Below are 17,578 nucleotides of genomic sequence, written 5' to 3' on the forward strand. Positions count from 1 at the left end.
ACAATATTGCTTTTATATATGCTGATTTCCTAGCCGAGTATCAGTTCCATGAGAACAAGGGCTTGTTTTGCTTACTGTTGTATTCTTGGTGTCTAGAATAATGGCTACTACATACTAAGTATTCAGTAGATATTTTTTGGTGAATGAATGACAGAATAGTATATTTCAATGAAAATGAATAAACTGGATAAATAGTAAATACGCATCAACTTAGATATATTCCCAATCTTAAGTAAGATTGATTGGAAAAGCAAAGTGCTGAATGAAATACACAGGCACACAGATATATGTAGGTACACACACAATATATGTACATATATATAGCTCCATACACACAACTACATACTCACACATCCCTATACACACACGCGTATACATACACACGTATATATACATGTATTGCACACAAACATATACATATATATGCATATTTATCTATGAAATGCTACTCATTCAAGTAAATTAAACACGTATGTGCATGTATACATATACACATGTACACACATACATGATATATTATGGCATAGAAAGCAAATTTCTTAAATCAACATTGCAGAGCTGGGACATTAGTAGCTGAATGGGAGGAGGATGATAATAAGCATGGGTCTTAGAATCTATCTCATAAGTAAAACTGTTATATAGAATCATGTAAACCAAGCAGAACCTCCCATCCTATGCTGATATCCCCTTTAAACACTTCTGGCAGGTGACTTTTCACCCAGCCACTGCTTGAATATTTTATTTATTTATTTTTTGTCTTTTCAGGGCCACAACCACAGTATATGGATGGAGGTTCCCAGACTAGGGGACGAATAGGAGCTGTAGCTGCAGGCCTATACCAGAGCTACAACAATGCAGGATCTGAGCCACATCTGTGACCTATACCATAGCTCATGACAATGCTGGATCCTTAACTCACTGAGCGAGGCCAGGGATCTAACCCATGTCTTCATGGATGCTAGTTGGGTTCATTAACTGCTGAGCCACAACAGGACTCCCACTGGATGGAATATTTTAGGGACATTTATCTCAGCATGTTAGTTATAAATAAGACAATGCATATAATTGGTCAAACCATAAGCTTTGAACATTTAGTAGCTGACTTCATTTCTCTGTTCAGACCTGTACAGAGAACTGAAGCAAAGGACCTGAAGAATTCATGCTTCCTTTAGGTCTAAATATCCTAAATGTGAAAGGATGCTGGGCTGAATGGTTTTCATGCACACAGTGCAAGCTAGGAGCCAGAATGCAGGTCATTTTCGATAGGTATAAAATGAGAAATATAAGCGAACGTTTTTCCGAAGAGTAGAAATTTGACTGAGTTTGCTGCCAGATCCAATGTCATCTAATTAATCCAAGGGACAGCTTGTCCTGGCAATCAAAATCAAATGGCATTCAGTAATGGGAAGTGTTACTTAGTGGAGCCACAGTAGGATAAAATCATGTCAAAGCTTATGTTTCTCCAGGGACTTTTTTCCACCCTGTAATTTTTCACCTTAATCCCATTAAAAAAAAAAAAAAAGATTCAATACTGACATAGTAAGTAAAAGTCCAAAGAAATATCAAAGTAAATATAGGTGCCTCTGTGGAGAATTTTATCTTTCACTCTTTCATTTTTAAAAGCTTGAATTTGAATATCTTATTTATGTATTCAGATTTTTAATCTTCACTCCATCAAAATAAATCAATAAATTATATTTTCACAACAAAACACGGGCACAAAGCTGCCCGTATTTTACATAGCTCTGAGTGATACCCCATATACTTTGGCATTTGGAAATAATGTTTCACTCCTACATAGTAAATTTTTTTGGACCTGATCTATTAGGAACTATTTATAGAGTTTAAAATTAAGTATCAGTACAGCAAAATTTATTAGAAGTTTGCAAGATTTTAGCTTCCTGGATTCAGTTCAACAAGAGTTTTTTGTTTTGTTTTGTTTTGTTTTGTTTAGGGCCACACCTGTGGCATATGGAAGTTCCCAGGCTAGGGTTTGAATCAGAGATGCAGCTGCTGGCCTACACCACAGCCATAGCAACACCACATCCAAGCCGCATCCGCAACCTACACCATAGCTCATGGCAACACTGGATCCTTAACCCACTAGGTGAGGCCAGGGGTTGAACCTCCTTAACTAGTCCTCATGGATACTAGTCAAGTTTATAACCTGCTGAGCCACAGTGGGAACTCTGTGATGCTTACTTCTGCACCATGTCTAAGATCTCTCAATAATCATTGTGGGTTTATGTTTAAATCAACCTTACACATAGCTAACAATATAAACTCTCTGCAGTATCGTTTTGTCTCTACTTTAAGAACTGTGACTTCTTATCAATTGTCAATGAAATTTGAATTTTTCAGCAGGCAATTTCCACCAGCTCTTTTTCCATATTTGTGTAAACTCATTGCTTATCTCTTCTTCACAAGACCACTCTATCAGAGCCCAAGAGAACTTAATATGTTTCATTTATACTTCTGCTGTTTGCCCTACCAGAATGCCCTTTCAACCCAAGTCTGCCCTCAATATCCAGTTCGGACACTCTTAACGTGAGTTTCAGGGAATGCAGCATGTTTGTAAGGGCCCTGAGATTGCAAACACATTGCCAACAAGTGCCTTTTGTGGGAATAATGGATACGTGGTTCAAATCTGTTTTAATACAGGGTCCGTAGCCCAGAAAATAGTTAAGAACCACTGATTTAACCTGAAATCTGATTCACTTTGTGAATGCCTGGTTAACTTCTCTTCCCAGCACCTGCAATTACAGACTCTCTTCTTCCCAGATGATCGGATGTACTTGCTTCTTCTTCCTTTGTTCACACTGATTTCTCCATGGCCTGCTGGAACTTCCTCTGGGTTGGGAGTAATTCTGGCCATAGGCAGGAAATATTTCAGCTTCCTCAGCCCCCATATTCAGCTATCATTTCCTAGACTGACCCAAGATGTGGTTGGCCAGGGTTTTCTGTTAGCTCATCCCAGCTGATTTCTACCTAATAATGTCTTCAGGTCCCTCCTAAACACTCGTGTATCCTTGGTGATGGGAAGCTCCTGCATTCCCTGGTGTCATTGCACCTGGCCTCTCGTGTGCAGCATGCCTGTCTCCACTGAACTCTTGATTTTTCACTGCCAGGTCCTGTCCTCCCTTTTACAAGCCCTACCACTTCCTCTTGGGCTCTAGTCATAACAATGATGATGCCAAATAACAATAGCAAGAATGCATTACTTACATATGATAGGCAACATGCTTAAGGTTTTACACGTGTTGCCTTATTTCTTCCGGACAACCACCTTAGATGATATGCATTTTGACAAGCACCTTCCATTTAATGCTAGCTACGCTGTCTTGTGTAACACTCTCTGCCAGACATTTTTTCTGGGCCACACATATATTAAATGTAATCCTTAAAGCATATGAAGTGTACATTTTAATCACCTATTTATGTATGTATTTATTTTGTCTTTTTAGGGCCATGCCTGTGGCATATGGAGGTTCCCAGGCTAGGGGTCGAATCGGAGCTCTAGCTGCTGGTCTACACCACAGCCACAGCAACGCCAGATCTGAGCCGTGTCTGTGACTTCATCGCAGCTCATGGCAACGCCGGATCTTTAGCCCACTAAGCAAGACCAGGGATCGAACCTGTGTTCTCATGGATGCCAATCAGATTTGTTTCTGCTGAGCTACAATGGCAACTCCTTAATTCCCAATTTATAGAAGAGGGAACTGAGGAAAAAAAGGCTAAATGACTAGGTTTACTCAGAGTGCAAACTGATAAAATCTCAGGGTCTGCACTGCCAGTTCAAAGTTAAATAAGATGGTTTATTCCTGAGCCTCTTGCTCCACTCACTAGAACCTATGACCTCAGGAGACATGTCTAGCCTGGGTTCTGGTTTCTGCCTTATTGAATTATGGATATGATATTCATGTACTGAGTGTGACCTACAGTACTTGCTCATAGGCTGTGTAAGTTCTTCAGTTCCTTGCTGTTCACTTGTTTACATATCCATTCATCTACTTGTGTGGCATCTGTTTATTGGATGCTTATTCTATACTCAGCACTGTGCAAGAACTGGGGAATCAAGACTGGAAAAGCACAGATTGCAGATAGATATGCTAACAAATACGGTGGTCTAACAACAGCTGTAATAGGGGGGTGCTGAATTTGTAGCTCAAGGTTGATAGACAGAGGCTAGTGCTAGAATTAGGTCACAAAGGATGACCCAGAGGAGGCCCTTCAGTCAGAGGCAGGAGAATATAGATGGAAGCCTATGGCAATTCAGGGAGCCACAATAGTGTTCCGTAATTTCTGAGAAGGAGGAAGAACACACGAGAGGTGGCATAGGGGCTCAGGGCCCAGATCCTTAACCACCCTGCCTTTCCTGTTGAAGAGCTAGGTTTAAATGAAAGCTTCAGATGCTGCCTGCCATTCCTGATGTCATGAGACCTGTTTCTACGATATTTTCTTAGCCTCTTTGCTGAAAACTCCGTCTTGTCCTGCTTTACTTGACCCCATCTTCCTGCTTGGAAAACAGTCGCAGTGCTGGTAAATGACTTAAGCTTAAGAACAAAGACCTAAAGCCATAAGTTATTCATAGGGTCAGCTGAATGAGGACTTAATGCATTGGTCTAGGTATGACCTGTGCAGATTGGCACGCCATTTGCACAGCACAATACGTCCTCTTAAGAATAAAAGAATGAGGAGCCTCATGGCCCCAAAGGGTATATGAGGGGTCCTTAGCAGGATATGCATTAGCAAGGAGAACTGAGGTGCAAACCTAGGCACCCGGGTTGCTGCAGATAGGCAAGCCATCTGCAGAAGCACAATGGTGATTCTGTAGATGCTATGCATAGATAGCTGACACTAAGCTTCCTCAAATGCTAATGATTGTTAAATGCCTAAAGGTCAGAGTAAAAGCTTAATCAGTAACCAGCTATGTGACTTTTAAAATAACTTAAAAAAACCTATATCCTGCACCTACAATCCCCTTCTCACTTGACTCCATCCTAAAGAACACAATAAAAGCAGTGTGGTTTCTTAAGGCGGTGCTCTTGGTCCCTGAGGCCTTGAGTCCCCCGGTTCCCACCTTTACTTAAGATAAATGTCTGTGTCTTGTTTTATGTTAACTTTTTTCCTTAAGTTTCACTGCACCCTTTCTTCAGCCCCATCCTGCTGAGCTGGTCTCGGCAATTCCTCACTATGTAGAATTCATACTAGTAGACAGCAGCAGGTACATCTTTTAATTTGGGAGTGCTATCTCCTAGAGTGCCGATACAGTGTTACTTATAGAATGGAGTCCCATAAATGCTTGTTAAGTGGGAGTTTATAATCTTCTAATATGTATTTCTTCAGCGAATGCCCAGGGAGCTAACACTAGAACACACCCTATCATGTACAAAATAGTCTTTCATTCTTTCCCTCTTTCATCAGCCTAAAATGCTGAAAGGTAGTTAGCGTAAGAGGCCCTAACTGAAGGGCTCACTGATTCTAAATGATGTGTGGAGTTATCAGAGGTTAGTGCACACACAACTACCTCTCTGCTCAGAAAGTTTCCCTCCTGTGATGAATTTGATTTTCACCCCATAAATTCAGTCTGCTGCCTTGCCTCTTTACATTATTTCTGATCATAGTTTTATAAATCATTTAGAAAGGGATAGTCACTTAAAAAAAGGACTAAAGGATGTTTTAGGACCAAGTGCCTTATTTCATGTTTCCTAATAAAATACGATAGCTGCAAAGTTATGTTGCATCGGTACTCAGGGGAAGAAATTATATGTGTTTTTCTCTCAGTATTGCTAGTGAATGAAGAAGCCCTCATAAGACAACCAAATGAAAAGGAAAAGAGTGAGCATGAAGGTGAAGAATGAAAGGAAAAAAAGAAGTGTCATGAGAAGAATCCTAGTTTGATAATGATTCAGAGTCATGATCTGATTTGAAGTGTAATTCATTGGAAGCATGTCCCACATCTCTAAAACTCTGTTTTGCTGCCCAAGTCATTATATTTCTTAGTTGAAATTTGAGGTTTAAAAGGGTCAAATCCCTTTAACTTATGTATCTTTAGAAGGCAGCACAAGAAGGAATTAGTGGGGCTAATCACCCTCCCTCGCCATAAGAAAACTACCACTTCTTAATTTTTACAGATTTTTATTATATTTTCAGTTAACTTTCTAATTCAAACACAAATTTAAACCTAGGCTTAATATAGTCTTTTTTTTTCCCCCTTCACTCAAGTGATGTCATAAAATCAATGATCCAAAATAGTCGGTGGGTAAAAATGATCCAAAGTATTTCTAGAGGGTGAGTTCGTGTGTAAAAAATTACATTGAGGAGTTCTCGTCGTGGCTCAGTGGTTAACAAATCCAACTAGGAACCATGAGGTTGTGCATTTGATCCCCAGCCTTGTTCAGTGGGGTTAGGATCTGGCATTGCAGTGAGCTGTGGTGTAGGTCGCAGACATGGCTCGGATCCTGCGTTGCTGTGGCTGTGGTGCAGGCCAGTGGCCACAGCTCCGATTCGACCCCTAGCCTGGGAACCTCCATATGCTGTGGGAGCGGCCCAAGAAATGGCAAAAAGACAAAAAAAAATTACATTGATTATAGTGTGCATTCTGGGGCTGTTTCTGTGTGCATTCTGGGGGGTGGTTCTGTTTGACTGTGTGAGTATGACGACACAAAGTTGAAACAGAGTTGGAAAGTTCATTCACTCTCACTAACTACTGGAATCAGTGTTTAATCTTTTAGTGGAAACTTTCAGTTGCTTAATTCTGTAATTGAGAAGTCTTGTGTTCTACCTAATTTATGTTGTATTACAATATACGTAGAAACAGTAACCTGTGAACTGTGCTTTTCCATAACTTTTAAAATATATATATATCTTGGAGTTCCTATTGTGGTGCAATGGAAACTAATCTGACTAGTATCCATGAGGATGCGGGTTTGATCCCTGGCTTCACTCAGTGGGTTAAGGATCCAGCATTGCGGTGAGCTGTGGTGTAGGTCACAGATGCAGCTTGGATCTGGCATTGCTGTGGCTGTGGTGTAGGCTGGCAGCTGCAGCTCTGACTTGACCCCTAGCCTGGTCACTTCCATGTGCCATGGGTGTGGCCCTAAAAAGCAATATATGTATTAAATGAATTCAGTGTGCATAAATATTTTTTAAATGCAATAGTGACCTATTTTCACTTTTTGCTAATGCCTGTATTTACTTGCTTTGGCATAAAGAATGAGCACATGAACCTCTGCCTCCTGTGGAAAATGTATAAATGTTACCTGATATTGCTCTTAGGTGTAATGTTAATGAATGTAAAACCACAAACAGTATTTTAAATAGAAAAAAAAAAGAAAGAAATATCTGCATTTTCTCACTTTGGCATGTTTTAGTTTGTTTCAGAATTCCCTCTGTGCTCGTCCCTCACCAGGCTGGGGCATTGCTCTGGGTTAACTTACGACCCCCCTTCTCTGCAGGTTCCTACACTCTGCCAAAGGCGGTATAAGGTCTCAGTGACTCAGGAGACAAAAGAAAGGATGAGCACAGAGTTTCTAATGCACCCCCTCCTCCACCCGCAGTTGTGGAGCCTGAGAATGGGGAATTTGTTCTTTGGAGTCAACAGACGTAAAAGGCTTCCTTGCTTTCAATGTGGTCCCTCATCTTAGAGCTCATTATTTCTTGAAGCAGATCTAAATATGACTTGGTCATTTCACCTTCTTATGCAACTTAAGTAGAAGCAAAAAAGGTGCTTGGGGTGCTCCAGAGTGTTTGATCCCAAGCTTTCATGTGGTCTCATGCCTCTCCTCCCATTGGTAGGAGATAAAAGGAAACCAGCTGTTTTCTTGTAAAAGATCAAGGTGATCAGGATAGCGATTCAGGACATAACCACGATCACTGCAGGGAGAGGAGAGGCTGTGTGATGTTCTCCTATTAGACACTGTATGTCAGATTTATGTAGTTGTCAGAAAGGGTATTGCATTGCATGCCTATTTGTGATTTCTTTGTTGTTCTTGTTGCAGTTGCCAGTTTGAAATTCCTGGCATCATCCTCCATAAAACTGAATAAGGGCTGTTCTGAATGGGCCATTCCAATGGCAAGAGACTAGCTAAGGCCTCTGATTCTTACTATGTTTCTGCACTATTCTTCACAAGTATTAACTTTACTCTTTATGCTCCCCAAAATGCAGTGAGATAGAAAGTGTTATTCCCATTTTATAGACGAGAAAACTGAGACAAGAGTTTAAGTAACTTATCTAGGTGACATGGCTCATAAAAGTTAGTGGAGCTGAAATTTAAACCAGCATTAGCATGTCAGGAATAGAATGAGGTAAGAGCGGTGCCCAGAGCACAAAATTTAAGGAAGAACTCCCTTTCAATTCCATGTAGATCAGGGTTCAAATGTGAGAGTGAGTGCCTCCTTAAATCATCTACCCGAGGAACTTTTTTGCTGCTTGCCATACTCCAGTCTCAGCCCTGCAAATAACCTTGGTTTGGAGCTTGGCTAGTGTCAACCTTCATACCCCATGCCTCTCTAGACCTGACCCTTGTGGATCAGAGTCAGCCTTCAATAAGGAAGTAGACTGAAGTGCCTGAAAAATGATCTGTAGGTGCTGAAGAGACCAGCAGAGATAAAGCCCAAAGCAGGTAGCTTTCTTTAGATTTTGCCCTTGCTCTTGGCTGGATATTCTTCTCTTATTCTATGGCCCCTTCTATTTTTCTCTTTTATGGCTTTATCTCACCCCAACCTTCTCCACTCCAGAAAGGAATAAAGATACTCTTCACTTAAGAGGTAAATCTCTGCATCCCATTGAGAAAACATTAGACCAGCACCACAGTGTATGGTGAATCCTCAGTCAGGTCTGTCTGCCTCCATGTACTTTGTTTCATCTCGTCAAGTCCAAACTCACTAAGAGGTGTATGTTGGGGTCAAAGGTAATTCAAGAAGATACATCTATAAGATCCTAGAACAGAGTCTGGTGAAGGGAAGTCGAAGAGCATTGGAGAAATGGAAAGGGTGCCCAGGATTTCAGGGCAATAGTGAAAATTCTCTTCCTTACCCCCACGCCACTCAAACCCTGTACTCTTGAAAATCCTTTAGTGCAAATCCATCCCTTTCAAAAGGGACAAGACTTTTCTGGTTAGCTGACAAATGGCGAAATAATTAGCAAGTCATTAAAACAAAGAGGCCTTTCTATTTGGCCCTGTAGAACCCAAGACTTGGAAAACCACTGGAACTATGAGCTGACAATGTGGGAACTATCTCTGGTACCCTTCAGGGATGGACCAACCTACCCTTGACTCAACAGGTTATAGAATAAGCACCTATGAGCTATTATGAACATATGTGGAGGGCTAACAGCAGCTGGGGCCATAGTCGAAACGAAGGAAGTTGGTGTTATGATCTGGTAGCTCCTTAAAATTTTCAGCATCACACCAGAAAGTTCCTGATAGTTCTTCTAGACAAATGTTTACCAGTGAATTTGTAGCAGACTGGTTAATGGTGTCTTCTCCTCTCCTGCAGATACCAAGCCAACAAGGCCTTAAAGGAAGGACCTCACCACATGGACAAGTCCAACAGTGCTAAGTCAGAATGAACTGTGAACAAGCAGCACTTGCCTCTTTGATCAGGTTCATAAATCTGGGTCCAAGGCGCCATGGCTTGTGTCGATGGCACTGTAGGGAGCTGACGGTTAGCTGGGAAGCCCGGTGGGAGGCAATGGCCACCATGTACACAGCATCATACATCAGAGCAGCTTCAGTCTGTGGAGGAAAACATACATCTCATCTTCAACTCCATCTTTGCTTACATTCCTTTACCTGCATAATCGCCCTGTCTGCTTCCTTATCTCCTATTTGTCTAATCTCGACAGCCATTTATTCTCCAGCTGAACAACCTGTATTCCTCAATACCCCTTTTTCTCTAAAATAATACCTTATACCCCAAAGTAAATTGTAGTAATAGCTATGCTTTGTATTTTCTTTTTAAAAAAATTTTATTAAAGTACAGTTGATTAAAAGTGTTGTGCCAATTTCTGCTATACAGCATAGTGACCCAGTCACACATATATATACATTCTTTTTCTCATATTATTTTCCATCATGTTCTGTCCCAAGAGATTGGATATAGTTTCCTGTGCTATAGTGTAGGACCCAATGTTCACCCATTCTAAATGTAACAACTTACATCTACCAACCCCAAACTCCCAGTCTATCCCACTTCCTTCTTCCCCTTGGTAACCATAAGTCTGTTCTCTATGTCTGTGTGTCTGTTTCTGTTTTGTGTATAGGTTCATTTGTGCCATATTTTAGATTCCACATACAAGTGATATCATACGGTATTTGTCTTAAGTTCTTTAAAAAAAAGAAGTTTTGCCGAAGGAGTTAATGCCATTTCATGCTTTTTCAGATCAGCCACAAAAGACTTGATTCAGGGAACAAATATTTTTGGAGCATCTTATGTTAAGCCCAGTGTTAAGATAAACTATGTGGAAATTCCCATTGTGGCTCAGTGGAAACAAACCTGACCAGTATCCATAAGGATGTGGGTTCGATCCCTGGCCTCACTCATTGAGCGTAGGTCACAGACTTGTCGTGGATTCCATGTTGCTGTGGCTCTGGTGTAGGCTGGAAGCTGCAGGTCTGATTCGACCCCTAGCCAGGGAACTTCCATATGCTGCAGGTGTGATCCTAAAAAGAAAAGAAAAAAATCAACTATATTGAGTTAGAATTGACTAAAGCTCAATATTTCAACATTGGATTTTGTTTCTCAGTATTTTCCTATCTCTACTTACTACTATATTTACTTCTTTATATTATATTTGGTAGAAAGAAAGTGCTGTGAGTAAAACTAGCATATGATTTCTAGATAAAGATACTTGTTTTGGTCACTTTTGTTTACTAGAGTCAAGAAGTTACAGAATGGACATGTGTAACTTGCTCAGAAAATGTGTGTTTTTGTCAGCACTTGTTTCCTGATAGAGATGATAAGTCATCATTTCTTTTGGGGGCTGGGCATGCCATTCTTTGATTCCTCATGAAATTTCTCTCATTTGCAAAATTTACGTGACACTCCCAGCATTTTATAAAATATACTGTCCTATGATTTTCTTTAACGATGAAATCTTATGATACTTTCACATTTTACTTGAGGGTTTTCATAGTAACTTCAACTATATGAGCTCATTTGAAATTCTTAACAACCAGGCAAAATAAGCAAGACAGGTGGATAAAAGTACCTACTTATGTAGGAAATTGAACTCCAGACAGTATATTGATTTGTGTAGGGTCATACATATAGCCAATCATTGGTAAAGTTAAATCAAAAAGCCAGGTCATAGAATGAAGATTATCATATGGTTTTCTAAAGTCAGTTGATTTATACAACATTTACTATGCATTTATTGAATATGTATTTCTGATTAAAGTATGGCTGATTTACAAAGTTGTGCCAATTTCTGCTGTACAGCAAAGGGACCCAGTCACACACACGCATGTTGTTTTTCTCATATCAACTTCCCTCATATTCTATCCCAATAGATTCAATATAGTTCCCTGTGTATGCAGTAGGACCTTGTCTTGATGGAGCTAGAAAGCAAAAATAAGGGGAACTAGATCTTGCATTCTATCAGTCTTTAAATTCAGAGACTATCTCTACCTTGAATACTGTTCCTGTGAATCTCTATCATTATCTCTACCATTTCATATAGTTTATTTATAATCTTTCCTTCACATCTGTTTCTTGATAATAATGTAGGCTTCTTGGCAGAAACTGTTCAACTTCATTTTTCTTACTGATTAGCACAGTTCTTGGCACATGCGTTTTGTTTAATAAATGTTTGCTGAAGAAGTTAATGTCATTTCAGGCTTAAAATAAAATACACTTTTGTGAGAACTGTGTAATCCTAAGGCTTTTTGATGTATTTCTTTCTTTTTCTTTCTTTCTTTCTTTTTAGGGCTGCCCCTGTAGCATATGGAAGTTCCCATGCTAGGGGTCAAATAGGAGCTACACCACTGCCACATTAAGTGTATCCCACTGAGTGAGGCCAGGAATTGACCGCATCCTCATGGATACTAGTCAGGTTCATTACCTCTGAGCCACAGTGGGAACTCCATGATATGTTTCTAAGGTAAGCTGTTTCACTCATATTTACATGACTGACACACAGAAGTTAGATTGGTGGTAGTGGTGATGATGAAGTTAAAGCCTAAAAATATTCCAATGATAGTTCAAAACTGATGCAATCCATTTGATAGATGAGAAAACTGAGTTCAGGGAAATTAAGTGACTAATATAAGGCCATTCTCAATCTATTGGTAGAATGAGACTTTCAAAATGCAATTAATAATAATAGCTGACATTTATCAAACACTTATTAAATGTCAGATGCTATTCTCAAAATTTTTGCAAACATTGTATCATCACCATAACCGCTACTCCTCTACAGGTGAAGAATTGACAAGATTAAAGGGTATCCCCAAACTAGTGGTGGGAAAGCCAAGATTCAAACACAGAAGTTGGTGCTAGGGTTTATGCTCTCAGCCACAAAGCTGAGCTGCTTCTAAGCAAAGTTGTCTGTCTGATGATTTGATGATTATAAGTAATGGGTCAACAATGGTTAATATTCATTGACAATTAATGACATGCCAGGCGTTACAAGCATTTTATACATTATCTCTTTTAATTACTGAAATTAAACCTTTGAAGTCAGTGTTGTCCCCATTATACAGACAGATAGATCGAGGCTTCAAGATATAGGAAATAACTTTAATAACTTTCCTAAAGTTACGTATCCAGTAAGGCAAGGAGTGAAGATTCTATCTCAGGAGGTAAGCTTTGATTTCAGGGCTCATGCCCTAAACCACAATGCTGTGGAGACTTGGACTTCTTGCAGTGGCATGAAACTTAAAAACACTACAGGGAAGTTCCCATTGTGGCTCAGCAGGTTATGAACCCAACTAGTATCCATGAGCACACATGTTAGATCCCTGGCCTCACTCAGTGGGTTAAGGATACCTGCAAGCTGAGGTGTATGTTGCAGATGTGGCTGGGATCTGGCATTGCTGTGGCTGTGGCATAGGCTAGCTACTGTAGCTCTGATTTGACTCCTAGCCTGGGAACTTCATATGCTGCAGGTGCGGCCCTAAAAAAGCAGAAACAAAAAACAAAAGAAACACTATAGGGAAAACATTCATATCAGAAATACCAAGATTTTCACATAAAACAATTCACCTTTTTTTAAAAAAATATATATATCTTACCTGATTTAAGAAAATAAAGATGAAGTAATTATAAAAAATTTTATATATGTATTTACTATATATTCACTAACTGGCTAATTGATTGATTTGATAAAGAAGTTAGATCATTGGAGAGGCAGTTCAATGATCTAACTTTTCCCTAAACTTAATTTAGACACTACGATTTTAACTTTATCTGTCAAGGCTGTCTCTGTGCTGGGCTGGGTAATAACGTGGTTCAAAACTATGAGCCTGATCAGTGCTTTTTCAAATTTGAAGATGAAAACCATTTATTCTAACACTATACTTCTTGTCCTAAAATGTTTTCTTAGATTGAGGAGACATTTACTCTAAGTATTTTATAACACAAATAAACTACCACAGAATTTCCTCCCATTTTCAGTTTTGTGCTAGAGGCCTGCTTATCAAACAGTGAGTCTCAAGTCATTTTAGGTAAAGGAAAAAAAAAAAAAAATTGGCCTGTGTTTCAAATGTTATTCTTTCAAATGTGTTTGTGTTCCCATTTTATTTCCATCTAAAGCTTGGATGAAACCACGTTTCTCCACGCCTCTAAGACCATCTTTTTACAACAACACGGATCACGAAACAGGCCTATTGAAAGTGGGCTTCTCTCCAATGCACAATATTTTGATTATAACAATGATGTGCCATAAAGGATTAACTCAGAGGACTAAGGGTATTCAAACCCTGCACATTCAAAAAAGTGGACTAGCCCTGACTGCTTCTGGGAGATTACCTCCTCAGAAATCCTGCCTGACCAGAGTGTCTTTGAATCCCTGAGGTCCAGAGTAATACAAATACTTTCTGCCACCACATGATTTATGGTGAACGCCCATTTTTGTCCACCTGGGGCTCTGGGCTATGCCGTTTCAGTTTGACTCCTGGAATCCCTGGAGACTAAGGTGCTACGTAGGTACTCTCTGCCTATGTGACGGATCCCTCATAAAATCCGTGGACACCGAGGCTCAGACGAGCGTCCCTGATTGGCCACACCTCATATATGCTGTCACACATCTTTGCTGAGAGAGTAAAGCACATCAGTGCAACTCTCCTGGGAGAGGACCACCAGGAGCTCAGGTATGGTTTCTCCTGGACTTGGTCCTTGGCTACTTTTTCCTTCACTGATTTTAATCCGTACCCTTTTGCTGTAATAAATTAACTGTGACTATAACACATTTTCTCATTTCTGCAAGTCCTTCTTGCAAATCATCAGATCTGAATGTGGCCTTGGGAGCCTCAGCACATATCAATGCTGTGATACATCACCTTAGGGACAAAGACTAACAACGTGACATGGGCTTGCGAGTTCCCACATTTTGCTGCCTGCCTGGTGTGCACCTGATGTTGGAAAAAGCCAGAGGCGATCAGGATGCAGAAGGGCGGCGACCTGGTCTCCGGAAAGCAAAGGAGCAAAAAAGATAGATTTCCCATCTTCCCTCCAAATTTGGAAACATTCTCCCCAACCGGAGGCGGATGGGTGACAGTCAGTTCTCTAGAAGGGAAATACTTTCAAAGAACACCTCCTTCCCCTCATTTCCTGAACTTCCTTTCCTACGTGGTGTTAATAGTTTCCTCTATTATAATACAAACATCTCACCCACAGCCTTGAGCTAAAAGAAATTTGCCTCAGGATGAATTAGCTGTTTCCCCTCTTTGCTGAGACACATCTTTTGAAGTGATGAGGATTCTGATAAGAGTGGGAGGACTCGTGTTTTGCTCTACCTGAGCCCTACAAGGGAGCACTAGCTGGTGGGGGTGGAGGCTTGTGAGGGAGCCACAGTGGTGGGAGAGACAGGGAGCACGCAGGAGCTCAGGTATGGTTTCTCCTGGACTTGGTCCTTGGCTACTTTTTCCTTCACTGATTTTAATCAACCCGCAAGAGAACTGAGGTTTGTGGGAGGTAGCAAAGAGTTCATCATGTACTCACAATCTAGAACTTCAGTAAGCGGGATGGCAGCTCCAGCAGGTCCAGAGAGGCCTGGCACTGAAGTTGCATATTGCAAGTCTCAGTATTTGCCGGCTTTGGAGAGAGAGATGAGTTGGGAAAAGAGGACTATATATAGAGTTGGAAAAAAGACCTGGGTGATCCCACTGGCCATACAAGTCCACACAGGTCCCAGGGAAGAGGGATGTATCTCTTGCCAACAAATAGATTCTGGCCTTGAATAAGACAGAATAAGGATTCCACCTCTATATTTCAGAATGTCTTTTGTTCTTCTTTGATTGACTCCAAATTGGCAAAACAGCAGGTAACCATCAAGTAAATTCAATTCTATGTCCTAAAGGCTTTGTCTATGTTACCTAATTTAATCTGCAAAGTAACACCGTAAAGTATTATTACACAGGTTTACAAATGAGCAAGAAGGCTTAGTGAGGCTAAAATAACTTAGGTCATTTAGTTATTCAGGGACATAGCAAAGACTAAAAAGGACTTAGAGTTCCCAACATGGCATAGTGGAAATGAATCCGACTAGGAACCATGAGGTTGCCGGCTCAATCCCTGGCCTCGCTCAGTGGGTTAAGGATCTGGCGTTACCCTGAGCTGTGGAGTAGGTTGCAAATGTGGCTCAGAACCTGTGTTGCTGGGGCTGTGGTGTAGGCCAGCAGCTATACCTCCAATTCTACCCCTAGCCTGGGAACTTCCATATGCCATGGGTGCGGCCCTAAAAAGGAAAAACAAAAACAAACAAAAAAACAAGTTTGACTTTTTTTTTTTGTCATTTTGCCTTTTCTTGGGCTGGTCCCATGGCACATGGAGGTTCCCAGGCTAGGGTCCAATCGCAGCTGTAGCTGCCAGCCTACACTACAGCCACAGCAATGCAAGATGAGAGCCACCTCTGCGACATACACCACAGCTCATGGCAATGCTGGATCCTCAGCCCACTGAGAGAGGCCAGGGATTGAACCCACATCCTCATGAATACTAGATGGGTTCGTTAATTGCTGAGCCATGGCGGGAACTCCAATAACATTCTTTGGAGATATTTTTAGTGTGTGAAGTCCTAAGAAACTCTTTCTTTATTTATTGCTTTTTAGGGTCACACTCACAGCATATGGAGGTTCCCAGGTTAGGGGTCCAATTGGAGCTACAGCTGCCAGCCTAAGCCACAGCCACAGCAACATCAGATATGAGCCTCATCTGTGACCTACACCACAGCTCACAGCAAGGCCAGATCCTTAACCCACTGAGCGAGGCCAGCCCTCATGGTTCCCTGTCAGATTTGTTTCCGCTGCATCACGATGGGAACTCCAAGTCCTGAGAAATTCTTAATAGCTAAAACATGAAAAAGGAAAAAAGATAAGTAGGTGGGACGTGAAAATACATAGAGTTTTTTAAAAATCATTTTTATTTCTTCCATTGTAGTTGGTTTACAGTGTTCTGTCAGTTTTCTATTGTACAGCAAAGTGACCCAGTCACACTCATATGGGTATCTGGGTATGTACGTGGTACACATTAAAATATGACTTTAAAGGGCTATAGGGAAATTCACTTTGGAGGTTGGTGGGATAGTTGCTCGTGATTTCAGAGAAAGCAAGTCTGTTATAATAAGTTTATTACTGGGAGTTCCCATCGTGGAGCAGTGGAAATGAATCCAACTAGGAACCACGAGGTTGCAGGATCCGGCCTTGCCCTGAGCTGTGGAGTAGGTCGCAGATGTGGCTCGGATCCCGCGTTGCTATGGCTCTGGCATAGGCTGGTGGGTGGCTACAGCTCTGATTCGACCCTTATCCTGGGAACCTCCATATGCCGCGGGTGTGGCCCTAGAAAGATTTAAAAAAAAAAGACAAAAAAAAAAGGGTATTTCTTCATAATTAATAGTGGTTAGTCTATGGCTAATTTTTTAAATAATGTTATTATTTTGGAGTAATCTCTATCTTTACTAATCATGGCTATTTCTTATTTCCAGGAGCTCTCTTTGGACTTTTGCAGAATTATTTCAAGGCTACAAGAATATTTTTCATTTAACATCTTGAGTCAGTTGAAGCTCAAATTGTATTTATTTAGTACATTAATTCCTTTGTTAAATACATCTTTTTGAAGGCCTTCTTTGTGTCAGCCCTTTCCTAGTGCTGGGTATAGAGCAGAGTACAAAACACCAAAATCTCCAGCTATGTGGAATTTATATTCTTATGGTGGAAGGCACTGAGCAGACAAATCTAAATATGACGTGTTATGTCATAAAGGCTACAAAGAAAAGTAAAGCAGGTTATGGGAGAGGGAATAACAGGCAGGAGATTACTAGAGTAGGTACTGGGTTCATAGAATGCTTGTCCAGTGAAGTGGCATTTGGGCAAACTTGACTAGGGGAAGGTTCTAGGCATTGCAAGCAGCATATGCT

At 40.7% G+C, this 17,578-nt stretch overlaps 1 protein-coding gene across 1 annotated transcript in view; it reads right to left on the reverse strand.

Annotated features, from left to right (window-relative positions):
- The window catches only part of GRIK1 (glutamate ionotropic receptor kainate type subunit 1), a 411,839-nt gene that overhangs the window by 106,444 nt on the left and 287,817 nt on the right, over window positions 1-17,578 (reverse strand). The window contains exon 7 of the mRNA XM_047795295.1: window positions 9,597-9,740. Coding sequence (XP_047651251.1) covers window positions 9,597-9,740 — 144 coding nt within the window. The remainder of the gene's footprint in view (window positions 1-9,596; window positions 9,741-17,578) is intronic.

Source organism: Phacochoerus africanus, chromosome 1 (assembly GCF_016906955.1).
Source record: "Phacochoerus africanus isolate WHEZ1 chromosome 1, ROS_Pafr_v1, whole genome shotgun sequence".
NCBI lineage: Eukaryota > Metazoa > Chordata > Mammalia > Artiodactyla > Suidae > Phacochoerus > Phacochoerus africanus.